The 15,673-nt window shown below is 36.4% G+C and overlaps 2 protein-coding genes across 3 annotated transcripts; one reads left to right on the top strand and one right to left on the bottom strand.

The window, feature by feature from the left end:
• Positions 1-914: 914 nt before the first annotated feature.
• Positions 915-4,143, bottom strand: LOC692931 (chromatin modifying protein 1b). The gene is given in 4 exon segments (NM_001046773.1): positions 915-1,882; positions 2,424-2,644; positions 3,048-3,292; positions 3,948-4,143. Coding segments are annotated over 4 exon segments (612 nt in total). The 5' UTR covers positions 3,970-4,143; the 3' UTR covers positions 915-1,758.
• Positions 4,144-5,408: 1,265 nt separating this feature from the next.
• Positions 5,409-13,355, top strand: LOC100862827 (akirin protein). 2 transcript variants are annotated; one of them, NM_001257048.1, is given in 5 exon segments: positions 6,281-6,461; positions 8,559-8,746; positions 9,053-9,178; positions 10,570-10,651; positions 11,933-11,943. In NM_001257048.1, coding segments are annotated over 5 exon segments (588 nt in total).
• The last annotated feature ends 2,318 nt before the right edge of the window (positions 13,356-15,673 follow it).

Genomic DNA, 15,673 nt, shown 5'->3' with positions numbered 1-15,673 from the left:
CAGAAAAGGTTTCGGTCACATTACCATTGTGAGGTTTATTGGGTGATGACGGAGGAGGTGGCGTGTGCGTTGGTTGTTTGTTGCGTGTTGTCCTCCATAAACCTCATCTGAGCGGTCAATAAAACACTACGTATAATGACATGTTTATTCGCGTCAGCGACTGCGGTGGATCGCTGCACGTTGACCACTGACTGACTAACGTATGCTGCTCATTACTATATGCACAATAACTGCATAGTAAGCTAAGCGGGGCGAGGTATCATTCCCCTACACCATCACGGTGGGTGACGCGTGAACAATTTCTCATACATTTAGAAACGTTCACAACGAAGCGTGACCGGGATTCGCTAGTCATCAAATAACAAACTAACAACAAAATTTCTTCTAGAAAACGGTGTTTCGACAGCGATAATATTAATGATTCTGTATGCTATAAATTTGGTACAAAAATATTGGGGATAACACAAATCTAAAATATACGCAAACAAGGAAATATTTTAACAGTAACTTTATTTTAATATAAATCATATTAATAGTAACACAGATCCCGTATTATAATATTTTATTAATGTCCCTATAATTTTCGCAACTGAATTTTCAACTGTTGTTTTTTTTTCCTACCTAAGCTGATAGCCTTGAGAGGCTATGTCAGCGTAACAGGGCGAGATATTGCTCTGTGGTACCAACACCAGTCTCCTCCCAGGCCGCTCTGTGCTAATGCAATACACGGGGTGGCTGTCTGGTGGCCAACTCACGGTATTCCTAAACTCATTACCCCGTTCATAAAACGGGTATGATTGCCTATACGATTTGCCGAGAACCTAGCTCATTACTATTAATCTCTATATATCTAGAAATTTCAGTTCTGTCCTGCACGTTAAGTTCCACATCAATTGAAAATATGTTGTTTGTCAAAAAACTATAAGAATAGGTTTTTAAAAATTATATCGTGTCTCTTAAATTCCTCCTCGTTTAGATCACGAAATGAAACATTGATGTTACCAAAGTCAAATAAAATCGAACTTTTCTCTTTTTTCTTGAAAAACAATGCATTATTTTTTTGCGGGACGTCCGAAAGCATAGCTAAACAATTTTAGAAAGTTCCTTTATTATAATTTATAATATACGATTGAATGCTTAGACCATGACTGTTTTAATAGATGTTCTTATCTAAACGTCCCTTCCTATGCGCATAGTGGGACCGATATGCAAGGCTTAAGAAACAATAAAACCTGTGGTTAAACCAAAAATATTTATGAGAGAATTCACTTTTATCCATACAAATAAAAAAAAATACAGAATAAGGAAAAAAGTGAAACATTAAGAGACATTAATGTGAATTATCAATGTAACATACTTTTTCTTAATATATACTAATTAATGAGCTTGGAATAAATTCCAATATTCATTGTGTTCATCGTACAAAATATTCATTTATAGAATTAGTTTATAAAATTAAAAACTTACTATTTATAAATTTTATAATACATGGAATAATATAATCTATACAGCAGTAGCATTTTATAAGACACATGCAAATTGGACACAATCTCACAAAGATCTAGCTATTGTTTAAAAGATAGATTTGTTCATTGACAGATTTTAATTAAATATCCGTGAAAAATGATAATTAAAAATACCATATTTCAGAGAATATGAGAACATTTGTTTATAATTTGATTACCAACAACCATACCTTTAAGGTTTGAACATTTACATGTATTACAATAGCTCTGATCCAATTAAACTGATTCACATTTATTCTGCTTGTCTCAACCTGGCAAGTCTCTGTGTGAGTTCGTCTTGTTCTTGGGAAACAACAGTTGCGGTACCAATAGATGTGCTCGGAACACCAGATGGAAGTTCCATATTTAGCTCCAACCTTGAAAACAAATTAACACAATTTTAATAGATTTCTTGCACATAAACTTATGATTATAAAACAATCTACTCATTCTTACAATTGGTGTTTATATTGTACTTCATCAAGTGAGATGATTATAAAAAGCAACTATTGAACTTACATACCTAGTTATAAAATATATAATCAAGGCATACTTTTGTATTATACTGGTGGTAGGAACTCTTGTGAGTCCGCGCGGGTGGGTACCACCACCCTGCCTATTTCTACCGTGAAGCAGTAATGCGTTTCGGTTTGAAGGGTGGGGCAGCCGTTGTGACTATACTGAGACCTCAGAACTATATCTCAAGGTGTGTGGCGCATTTACGTTGTAGATATCTATGGGCTCCAGTAACCACTTAACACCAGGTGGGCTGTGAACTCGTCCACACATCTAAGCAATAAAAAAAACCTATTTTAATATAATTGATATGATATTAAGTTTAGCTAAACTAATTAGTACACCATTCATTTACAAGACAAATTTAATGTGTAATAGAAAAAAAGGTTAAAAAATTCATACCCAGCTTCATCTGCAACCTGTTGAAGTAAATTATCAACGTCTCCTTGGGGAACTGTAGTTGTCGTAGTTTGTGACATCGCATTCTCCATGTAGGACGACTGGACATCCAAATCCTCAAACTGACTCTCGAACTTGTCCATTAGTGTAGAAATTTTCTCTAAGTTCATTGATTTCATTGCTGCATCCATTGCTTTTACTACACCGGCCATTGAATTTGTAACCTTAAATTATAGACAATTATTTAATTGTATATATATATATATATCTATAATATCTTCTGTCCTGATCCGTACAACTTTTTAAAAGGTATATAACTAAATTATAAATTTAAATCATTTACTTATTTCCAAAGAAATCTGAATAACACTGTTACATGGAATACCATACTTTACTGGTGGTAGGACCTCTTGTGAGTCATGCATGCGTTTCAGTTTGAAGGATGGGGCAGCCGTTGTAACTATACTGAGATCTTAGAACTTATATCTCAAGGTGGGTGGCGCATGTACGTTCTAGATGTCTATGGGCTCCAGTAACCACTTAACACCAGGTGGCCTGTGAGCTCATCCACCCATCTAAGCAATAAAAAAATAAAAATACCAATGTGACATATTATTATTAGTGTACCTTTCTAGTTGTTAATGCTGTTTGAACTCTGCTAGAAACAGCATCAACTCTCGCTGACATCCTTAGGTAGTTGAGAGCTTGGTTCTTCTGCCTAATCGCATTCTCTGCATGTATTCGTGCCCCCTCCATGTTACCTTTCTGTATAGCTTTCTTAGCTTTCTCTTTTTCTAGTTTTTCTTCTTTTTCACATTTTTTTGAATTGCGTTCTAACTCCTTCACAGCAAATTTTAAATTAAATAAATGTTCTGATTGTTTCAATTAAGGATAATCATTGTTTTGAGTGCTTAAGATCTGTGTTGAAGATCTTAGATTCTTTAACAAAAAATTCTACTATACTAACTACTATGCCTAAGCATTAACAAATAATCTAGCCATAATACGTATATAATAAATACATAGTACATAGACAAAACATGTTTACCAGTCACATTTACTAAAAGAAGGAATTCTTGATGGTAGAAGCCAGGTTAGATTGGCAAAAGTGTCAGTAGACACCAGGATATACCTAAGTAAGGCAGATATACCTCAGTAAGGCAAGGTCTAAATGTTGGCAAGTGGTGCTTGTCAGCTTCCATGCAGGTTACAAAAGATGTCTATCAATTGAAAATTAAATATGTATAGATATCAGCAGTGCTCCTGAAGCTCAAGAGCTAAAGGGAATTCAGCAGCACTAAAAATGCTTAACTATACATAAATTTATAAAAGTAGTTGCAATAACCAATTTATTAAAATATTTGCGCAAAGGAAAACTGCAGTCTTAACTGCATTATTTGATCAAAATTTATTATATAAAATCATTCCGTTCTACTTACATCAGCAGGTTCTCTTACGGACACAGTTTTAAATAATGATATCATAAAATTAACTTATTGTTATGATAAACATTTCTGAAAAGGATACTTTCCATTGCGGAGGATGACATTTCGTTCCCCAGTTTGAAGGCTTTTATGAACTTTTAACACACAAAAAATAGGTAATAATACCCAACAAACTGATATCTAGTAAATTACAGAATTAGAAAAACGTGAAAAAGTGATAATACTGTTATTAAGGCAGATTATTCATAAATAAATCTCAAATATAATAAGTGTATAATCTATGAATAAATCCAAGAAATGAGTCACCACCATAGACAAATCAATTTTAGAGTACATATATTAAGTGTATAATCTATGTTAGAGTATACAACATTATTAAGTGTCGGAATTACTGCTCAATGCTAAAAAATTATGAAGGACTACGATTGCTGATAATGTAAATAGCTTGTAATAACTTATGTAAGTAAAACTCACAAAATTTACATAAGTATTATTCACTGTTAGTTTATTACGAGTTTAAAGGCGGCTATTCTTCTCCATCGCTCTCTCATTGCTGAGGATCGTGACTCCGTTTTAGCTTGTCGACTGTCAGCCTCCATCGATTCCGGTCAGTTGCCTGGTGTAGTGCAGCGCTAAGTGTTCCGCTGGTTTGCTCGGAGATCTGGTCGGACCAACGTTTGGGGCTCCGGCCTCTAGGACGTTTTCCTTCTACTTTCCCAGTGACTATCAGACGTTCCAAGTTGTCTACACCTCTGCGGGCAACGTGGCCAAAGTAGCGCATTATGCGTTGCAGACAGGTGGCAGACAGGCGTTGAGCGTTCTCCATTTTAAGCTGATGTAGGACCGAGATGTTCGTGCGGTGGGCTGTCCATGGAATCCTTAATAGGCGGCGCCAGCACCACATTTCAAAAGCATCAAGTCTGTTTCGGTCAGCTGCTTTTATGGTCCATGTTTCTGCTCCATAGAGAGCGATTGGAAAGACCGGTGAGTGCACAAGATGTATTTTGGTCCTATTCGAAATATTACGATCTTTCCAAACTTTGCTCAACTGCGTCATAGCTGTTTTAGCCATTCCAATACGTCGGCGTATTTCAGGCTCACAGCTCCCCTTATCCGTGATCACAGAACCAATGTAGACAAGGTAGGCGGCTATAATACTAATGTTAATTGTGAATTAATGTTGAAATATTTATATTTACATCCCTCACGAACAAATATTAAGTATATAATCTATGCTCACAAACAGCGATCGAAAAGGGACTACTCAATAAAAATAAATTTTAACTCACATCTGTGAGCATACACTTTTTTCAGAGCCAACGGGACTATTTGTATTAATTTTTTAAGAGTTAAATTGTAAAAAGGTGATCGTAACGTGAGAACGTAATGTAAGTACGTGAACTTCACATTTTTGTTTTTCAAATTTACATCTTTATTTTTATTAGGCACAAACTCACCCATACTATGATGTAGATGAAAGCGAGTTTCATATTTCGTTACGATTTCATGTCTTAACTACTTAATCGATTATCATAAAATTTCTCATATACTTTGTCAGGGGCACACCGAAAGACACTGGATACCTTTCATACAGAAAAGGTTACATATGTACTATTCCCGAAGGATATAAGTTTTAAACCGTCATCCAGCATAAGAACTCGGTCTATATCGGGCGACTATACATACGCAAGAAGCTTAAAATTTAAAGTTTAAAAAAATTTATGTTTAAAATCCAAAATTTACAAAATGTATTTAGTTATTATTTTATACATTTATTAGGTATACATGTTTCATTCGTAGATAGCCTCTTGCCACGTTGTATTCCGGAAACGTGAATTGACTACGTTTAAAATTAATTAATTATAAATTATGGAATTACATTTAAATATATATTATACGGATACAACTAGCCAATCATTTAAATAGCTAGGATGGGAAACGAACTTACGCCTTACCAGAAACTGTAAGGCTAGAAAAAGCCACAGAAACTTTCGCCTTGGTTTTTATAGGAATAGGCTCAGTCGGGAACGATTTACGAAAACAGATTGTGGTATTCGATAGTTAAGTCGTTTGGAAATACTGAGACTTTCTTAAATTGTTATTTTTTATCTGTGGTTCTGTTGCTGCAGTTGGTACGTCTTTCATTTTGACACGACATTTCGACAACAAAATAACAAAAGATCAAAATAAATTCAATTGAGTGAAGTTGCTGCAGCCGGGTAAACGAAGGTGCAAAATAATCTTTTTAAATTTAAAACATCGGACTTTACTGTAACTTGAAAACGAATTGTATATTTTTTTCGTGTATTACCTGTATGGGGCTTAATATTATTTTTCATTTTCTTATATTCGTAATTAAAACAAATTCGTTGACATATACGTAAACCAGAGGATTTCGTTGGGCGTAAAAAGAAAATGGCGTGTGCTACATTAAAAAGAAATCTGGATTGGGAGTCTAAGGCGCAATTACCTACAAAGAGAAGAAGATGTTCACCATTTGCAGCAAGTCCAAGCACAAGTCCTGGGTTAAAAACATCAGAATCGAAACCATCTTCATTTGGAGAATCCGTTAGTGCACCTGTGAAAATTACCCCAGGTTTGTTTATTTTTTTACATCGAACTTTACTGAGTTTCAATTTGTTTTGTAAGCTCGTAATAAATTTAGTTAGTAATAAACTAAAGTTTTTATTGTTCTAGTTGGCATTAAAATTTACTTTGCGCCATAATTTTAGAAACATTTTATTGTGTCAGAGCGAGATAGGTGATGCGTAAACTGCGTAAAGATCGTTGCGTGCATTTTTTGTTCTTTTGTGAAGTTTTTTCTTACATCGAATGATTTTAGACGTATTCTGAAAAGCCTGGAACGTGCTCTTCTAACTACCCCATAAAGATACACTATAAATGAGATTTTGATTAGTTACCCACTCACTTGAAATTTAATACTGCAGTGTGAACGAACAGACATAATTACTGGTTTCATGCTTTGTGGTTTCGATCTTTGTGACAAAATAGTATCGAAACCACTAACTAACGCGATGAATTTATCTTTCGCCCGAATTTTTATGAAATTTTCGTTTTTGTGAATGAATAGTCAATATCAGCTGATTCATCATTGTCCAAACAAAGTATGCAGATGAGCCAAAGTACTTGTCCTTCCGACTCGTTTTGCAACTGTGGCAATTTAAATTTGTTTTGTTAAAAGCATGTGGTGTTTATTTATGTAATTTTACAGACTTTGGCCCTCACATTGTTAATTATTACATTAAACATGTGGTATTTTTGGAATTAAGAACAGCTAGGTTTTCATTGCCTTAAAAGGTAAACAAGCATTTAGCCTTCTTGATGGTGAGTGGTCATGAACATCAGCATAACAGAGGGGCATAGCTGATATGCTGCCTGCAACTTCAGACTATTAAAACATTAATAAATGGAAAATGTTAATTACAGATAATAGTCTAAAACTTTAATTAACAGAATAAATGGTTTAATCTGGGTTGATTGATTTAATCCAAGTAAATTTTTAAATAGAGTTTTCTTAAAACTAATTTATTTTTATAAAAATCATTGATTAATTACACGCAGCATAGAATTTCCATATTTTAGATTGTAATTAGACGAACAAAAAATACATGGCATGAAACAGTTTGCTTTTGAACTTTAATAAATTGACCACATATGAAACAAAATGCATCAGCATCGTATTTACACTTTCGTGATATTTTAAGTTTTTTTGGGCTTGTAAAAAACACCTGATCATTGTTTATGACTCTAGTGCCATCTAGTGGCACTGTGTAAATGTAAACACCGCACTCTCATAGTGCGTTTTTTTTTAAAGTATTAAAATATATAAAAAAAATAAAAAATTAGTATTATTACTTACTATAACTATCACAAAAGCAAACTTTATACCAAAAAAAGGTATTTTATTTTCGTTTTTGTGAATAATTAACTGGAAAAACAGTATAAAAGTTAAGACAAAGAATGAAATTTTTTTTGTAGAGTTGTGATCATCATGATATTACTAAGACTATAAATTTGTAAAATGTTTTTTTAAGATAGTAAATGTTTATTTATTTTGGTTATGGCTACATCAAATCAAACTACAAAATAGTAATTTCTAAATATTTCAAACACATAAAATAATAAAACCAATTATTATTTAAATTAGTAGACAGTAGGGTTTTAACAATAATTTGTGTTTTTTTGAACATTACTTTTATTTGAAAATTACATGAGTAAAAATTATTGTTCATCATAACATGAAATATTTGTTCAATAAAAAAACAATCAAGGTTTTTTTTTTTGTGCAAGCCTGTAAATTTCCACTGCCAGGAAACTGTTCCTGGTTTTAAAATTTTTAGTGTATGACATAATTGGCTGCACATGTTTGTCTAAGCTTTCACACATTTGAAAGCATTATGTGATCTATGAATATTGGCAATATCACACAGGCTTCAGAACTAGATCTACTTGTTAACTTGAATTTGTGAAGTAGCCCGGAATCAATTCTTAAATCAAGAAACACAATCAAATCCATTTTCACCAGGTGGACAGTGGGTTATTTTGCTCATCATCATAAATGAACTTATACTTCTTACACATATTCAGTTTTGATCTATAACAATTACAAGGATCATCATGACTCATTTTGCGCCAATAAACTTAATTCCTAACTAAATTAAAATGTTTACAGAACGCATGGCACAAGAGATTTATGATGAGATTAAACGACTGCATAGACGTGGACAGCTGCGCCTGGCCAACGGCTCTGCTGCATCATGCTCATCATCAAGTGGATCCGAAGGAGACTGTTCACCGCCTCATCAATCAGCTCATGGCCCACAACGTGCCCGCACTCGTGCACTATTCACTTTTAAACAGGTCTAATAATTAATGCTCCATTTTTTATATTCAATTCTGGTTTAGATCCACCTCATTTTAATTAAAAATGTGTAAAGAAAAAGCCTATATTATTTAAAACTCTTTAGTTTTTAAAAAGGATTTTTCTTTATTGTCATTCAGTAAAAAGTAAGTTGTTTGTTTAAAATATAAATTTTAAAAGAGATTAAGGGCTTTAAATGTTTTTTTCTTATTATGTTACAGAAAACACAATTAAGTTTTTTTATTTTTATTGTTTATTCATTCTGAAGCACCCCCTATCATTATAAATATAATGTGTTTATTCAGGTTCGTATGATCTGTGAGCGAATGCTCCATGATCAGGAGGTGGCTCTACGTGCTGAGTATGAGTCTGTACTCAGCACCAAGCTTGCTGAACAGTATGAAGCCTTTGTGAGGTTCAACCTGGATCAGGTACAATAATATTTTTATACTTAAAGTATTAAATTAGGTTCTGTGGTCTAGCTACATTCTAGCTTCTTTAGGAAACAGAAAGTTATGTATCTCTGCAAATATGAATTGAGTTATCATTATGAATAACTATTAGGAATTTATACTATAGCTTTAGATGCAGGTAGAAGTATTAGATAAATTATTTCTGGTTGCAAATTTTTGTGACAGCAAGAATACTTCATAGATACAAGCAAGTGGCTTGGAATATTCAGTAACATTCACTTGCCCTGAAATATGGTTTTGTAGATTCTGCTGTATGTTATTGTCAATACCAACCTTAATCAGTTCTTGAAAAGGCTCTACTGACTCCTGCGGTAACCATAGTCCTGTTCAATAAGCATGAAATCCTGTTAACAGCTGGGTTTGATTTGGTTGATATCTCCATTCACCACAATGAGAACCTTTTTTTTTTTTTTTATTGCTTAGATGTGTGGACGAGCTCACAGCCCACCTGGTGTTAAGTGGTTACTGGAGCCCATAGACATCTACAACGTAAATGCGCCACCCACCTTGAGATATAAGTTGTAAGGTCTCAGTATAGTTACAACGGCTGCCCCACCCTTCAAACCGAAACGCATTACTGCTTCACGGCAGAAATAGACAGGGCGGTGGTACCTACCCGCGCGGACTCACAACAGGTCCTACCACCAGTAATTACGCAAATTATAATTTTGCGGGTTTCACTTTTATTACACGATGTTATTCCTTCACCGTGGAAGTCAATCGTGAACATTTGTTGAGTACGTATTTCATTAGAAAAATTGGTACCCGCCGTCGGGATTCGAACACTGGTGCATCGCGCTCAACGCGAATGCACCGGACGTCTTATCCGTTAGACCACGACGACTTCAAAAGACCTCCAGAAGACTGAAAAGGATAAAGATACATTGATAAAATATTTAATCTTCTGATGGTTGTGCAAGTGCATGATTTAATGCTGAAGAGCTTTAACCAACACCTTAAGGAGCTTTCACAATCCAGCTGGCTTAAAAACCTAGTGCAGAAAGCTGTCATTCTCGACACAGTGTGCATTGTGAGGAGGTTTCTCCGAAGCTCTAACTGCTGGAGATTTTTATATGGCACAAATAAAATTTTTAGTCCTTTAAGAAATACGTGCATTGTATTGTTTATAATTTTAATTCATTTACAGTATGTGTAATTAATTATTACTTAGAGGTCATTAACATTTAATGACCTCTAAGTAAACTTAAGAGCCATGAGCTTGGCTGCTCATCTCCACTAATTACCTAATAAAACAGTTATTTGGTTTTGATGATGTTATTAGCTAGTTAAGTTGGTTCCTAAATTAGAATTAATTAATTTGGTTTTAACTAAAAATTGGTGAATTACAGGTGCAGCGCCGACCCCCGCCCAGCACGTGCATGTCGCTCGGTATGGACGCCGAACACATGCACCAGGACCTCGTACCCAGCTGTGAGTATTTGTTACAAAGTTGTCCTTTTACACAAGCTCTTGCCCGTGGATACCATTTGGTTCTCTGCTTTGTGAAAAAATGTTACTTCAAAAAAATGGTTTTACCTTTGTTATTGAGGTTTGGGCCTCTTATGTTAACTTCATGTACAAGGTGAAGTAATTAAAACACACATATGTTTATTGACAGTTCTCAGGATCAAAATTATAGTATCACTGTACATACAATATATGCTTGCTGTTTGCATACTGAATAGGTGTCGCTCTTTACTATATAATTGCTTCACGTATAGTCTCGCTTCGCGTTCTTGTATTCGGTTTGATTATTGTCGCACCTTTGTTCTTGTGCATATAGGCCCCTTAGTATGGTGCGATTTATGATACGACCTCAATCAATATCGTTCGTCTACCCTCATTTAGATGACGTTATTGTGCTATTTTTTGGTTGTTAGGGCCACTAATTGATAAGAGATGGCTCCAGTGCCAATAGGTGCGAATTTTACAATTATAATCACAAAAGCAAGCAGTTTCACATTGTAAAATTTTCCGGATATTGATATCTTTGTCTTATCCTTTAATTATATGATTTATTAAGTAAAAAACAAAAGAAATGTGTACTGTTAAAACAATCACAATCCTAGATTTTCGATTTTCTGTAATAGTTCATTGTAATATAGTTTTACCAGAGACGTCTTAAGATTTCTACATCACTGAAAAGTAACTTAAGGTTCAGATAAATTCAAGCTGACACTGATATTGATAATCATAAATGTAGTTTAAAAACTAAAAAGACACATAAATAGCAAATCGAGCTAACTATTGAAGTTGTTGTGGCCTTAAGCATAAAACGCTTGGTGCTTACCAAGGGATGCACAATAAACACATAATAAAATTGTGTTAACAAACATTTAGAGTTTTTTGTCCACTGATAATAAAGTATTATGCTTTACCTATATAAAAATAATTTATTATTTTATAAAGAGTAGAGTTCATCCATACTACCTGGAGCCACTGCGGTCATCCACAGTGCGTTTCCAGAGATCTTTTTTGCCACGTACCATCCGGCTATGGAATGAGCTCCCCTCCACGGTGTTTCCCGAGCGCTATGACATGTCCTTCTTCAAACGAGGCTTGTGGAGAGTATTAAGCGGTAGGCAGCGGCTTGGCTCTGCCCCTGGCATTGCTGAAGTCCATGGGCGACGGTAACCACTCACCATCAGGTGGGCCGTATGCTCGTCTGCCTACAAGGGCAATAAAAAAAAAAAAAAAAAAATCGGTTTTCAGATCTGTCCTAATAACAACATGAGGCGGAAACGTGGTGTGACGCCGCCAATATATCAAGACAAACATATTTTCGTATATGTGAATAATGTATGCGGGAGAATAAGTATCTTAACAAATGAAGACATTGTGATTGCGGCGGAGTTCGACTGGGACTTGTATTGTTTGATGCACTAGTAAAAAAATGTAATACAAATGACCAACTACAGAATTTTCAACATATTGACAGAAATTTGTCATGTTACAAACTTTACTTAGTGTATAAAATTTTATTATACACATTAACTGTTGAAATGTACATTTTATTCAAAGTCTGTACCACTAAAAGTGTAAAAAGAAGTTTAATGCATTCTCTGCAATGTTGCAAGTTAAATTATTCTTAAGAATAAGATAAATTTGTATAAATACAGAGATGATATTAAGAGTAAGCAGTTTGTTTGCGTGCATTGTTAACACAATATTTTGTCCTGGTTGAATTCCGTGGTTCATGCCACATAAACATAATTAGCTTATAACGCTTTAGATAAGGTTCGCTGGATAATTGTGTTCATAGACTGGGACGATGGCGACTGCGTTCGCTATAAAGTATTGATTTAAACGTATGCCACGCATTTGAATTGAAAATTGTACTGAGATGTTATTAATGTTTAAAAAAAAAACTGGTCTTTTGTTAACAATATGGCCAATGTTATGGTCATTGTTGTATATGTCATAGTAATTTGACAAGTAGGATTTGAATTTTCGAATCAAAAATATATACAAACGTTTTATATTTACGTTTTCTAAACAAACGGACCTGTAGTTTAGTATATAATAACATGATAAATTCACGCAGAGTGCCTCTTTAAATCATTGTCCTCAAGAGTTTGTGAATTAGTTAGCCATAATTATTTTGAATGGTATGATTTACTTTTTTATTGTATTTTAATGTTGTCGAATTATAGTTATAGTTTTTTTTTTCGTCGTTGCTAGTAGTTGCAAATGCGACAAGCTTCGACGGAATGGCCTTCGTATCAGATGTCTGGTAATTTGTAATCTAATGTATTTGTAAAATGGTCATGGCCGAAATTTATCACTCATTTTTTGTGTTTTATTCATACTGATACACGGCTTACTAGAAAATTAATAATTAATTAGCTTTATTTAAGACTTTCTAAGTTATTTTTTTGCTCTCAATAATGCACCGTTTTAGCTAATGTCGCCGCACACGGATTCTGCGCGACACATTGACAAACATTATTGGGATTTGTTTTATATTATTGTTTAGTTAAAAAAAAACATTTTGATTGAATACGAAAACGATGATTTGTTACCAAGCATTATTCAATGAAAATAGGATAGGATTTTTTTAAATTGTATTATCAGCTCATTATTAGTAGGTTATTGGCGTTTAAGAACTGAAATTAAATTAGCTAAACACCCAGAACGTAGTTTTATTTTCTATCACAAATATCTTGCATGAGTAACTTACATGATTAAGTTCATGATTAAGTTCACCGCCCCTAAGGCTGCCTGTCCACCGAAACGGAGCGAGGCAGTGGAGCGAACAAACAGAAATATTAACCAATAAGATTGCGCAAAATCTCTGCTTCTCTTCAGTGGGCAGCTTTTTTTTTCCTACCTGCGCTAATAGCCTTGAGAGGCTATTTCAGCTTCACCCTAACGTGTGTAGGTGAGCTCACGGGGCTCAAACCGGAGTGCTGCTAACACTGACCCTAGCAAGAGCAGTGCTTCGCAGAATCTATCATCGGATCAGAAACCCGACCCACTGAGAAGATCCGGCGAGAAACTCTGGACTGTGTCTATGGGTTAATTCGCTTGTCGAGCCCTTCGTCGCAAGCGACGGGTTCGACGAGAACGGTGACTGGTGCTTATGGTGCCTAAAAGCACCGTTAATGGATCAGAGGACAGGGAGTTGTGAACTAGTTTAAAAGTGTATACCAAATCGGTAAGCGGAGCTGTGAAGCGAGGGTGGGCGCGGGCGCCAGACGCGCTCACAGTATGAACTGACTCGTCGCGTAGGTACTAAACTGCGCTCCGCATTACTTTCTCGCTCCGCTCCGGTGGACAGGCAGCCGAAGTGCAGGACTGCCATTTACTATAAAGCCATGCACTGCGTCCCACTCGATACCTACCCCCTTGGTCTCATATCGAGGCGTCAGTGTGCCACATCGCGCTGACGGGACACCAGCCGATCGTCATCGCATCCGTATACCTCCCCCCTCCCTCCACAAGCCCCTCCTGAGCAGTGACATCGACACTGCTCGAGTGACGCTGTCATTCTAGCAGGTGATCTAAATTGCCACCACACTATATAGGTGTTTCTTTGATGGATCGAGTCAGTAATGATGAAATCTGTCAAAGAACCAACGTAACCGACATAGCCCTAAAGATTAGCAAGCTGAAGTGGCAATAGGCCGGACATACGTGTCACAGAACCGGTGACCGATAGAGCAGACGTGTTCTGGACTGGAGACCGCGTACTGGTAAGCGCAGCGCTGGGCGTCCCCCTGCCCGTTAGACCGATGACTTGCGGCGATATGCTGGGAGAGATTGGATGCGGAAAGCGGAGGATCGTTCATTGTGGCGGACTATAGGAGAGGCCTACATCCAGCAGTGGAGATATACAGGGTGATGATGATGATATATAGGTGGAACGGAACTGCCATCGGACGAATGTGAGCGGTAGGCATCTCGACGCGTTTACAGGCGACCTCACATTCGACCTAGACGGCCCTCCAACCCCTACATGCTATCCGTATAGCACCGCGCTCCATCCGAGCACAATATACCTGGCACTGCTTCGGAACGTAACTCTGCGCTTACGCTCCGTCGAGGTAATGTCAAAATTCGACTAAGACCACTGACCTGTTACATGCAGCTCGGTCGCCCCATAACCCAGACCCTGTGACGAAGACCATGGTGGATTGGAAGAAGCTGATCACCAGCTTAGCTGAAGCTCGACACCGTCGAATCCATAAACATCATGACCGAACACATTTCTTCCGCGACCATAAGATCTTCTAAAGAAGTGGATGTGGAAGACTGCTTCCACCGCATCAGACTCTCCTAAGATCTAAGAAGAGAAGAATCTCTTAAGAGCTAGGAACGCGACCATCCGGGCCTACGATCTATATCCCACAGAATCAAACTGGAATCGGATGCGTCATCTTCAGCGTCTACGCTATCGAGAACGTTAAAAAAAAAACTCGCATTAAGAATGCTTCGCGCTATACAGTGCGCGACCGGAGAACAGCACGGCCAAACATTATGTATTTTTGTATGAAATGATTCATGCCTGACCGTGTCCCGGCCGTGCGCCGCCAGTACTCGGCCGGGGCACGGCGTTGAAATGTCGATGGATATTGGTTCCCGGCTCCGGCACGGTCCGGCCCCGACACGTTCTAACATGAACATATGCACCCGCAGTGCAGTCAACGTCAAATCTTAGTAAGATGAGCAGCTCAACAGCAAAATATACGATGAGAAATCTTGTTCTCATCTTCTATAAATTCTTTGTAAAGTAAAGCAAATTCTCCTTCTGCTTTTCGCTCTCTCCAGGTTGGATGTACACCCATCTTTTTTTAGTAGTTTCGCTTCATTTTTCCAATACTTCATCACCGATGGCAATTTCAATAGCTGCCAATTATATATTTACTTAAACGCCAAGTCTATCGACAGATGAAATCACTAGCTGACAAAAACCACATAACATAGACACGAATACACCCAGCTTGATGCAAC

Source organism: Bombyx mori, chromosome 22, assembly GCF_030269925.1.
Source record: "Bombyx mori chromosome 22, ASM3026992v2".
NCBI lineage: Eukaryota > Metazoa > Arthropoda > Insecta > Lepidoptera > Bombycidae > Bombyx > Bombyx mori.
Note: the sequence above shows the minus strand (reverse complement) of the source record. Positions and strands in the feature narration are given on the sequence as shown.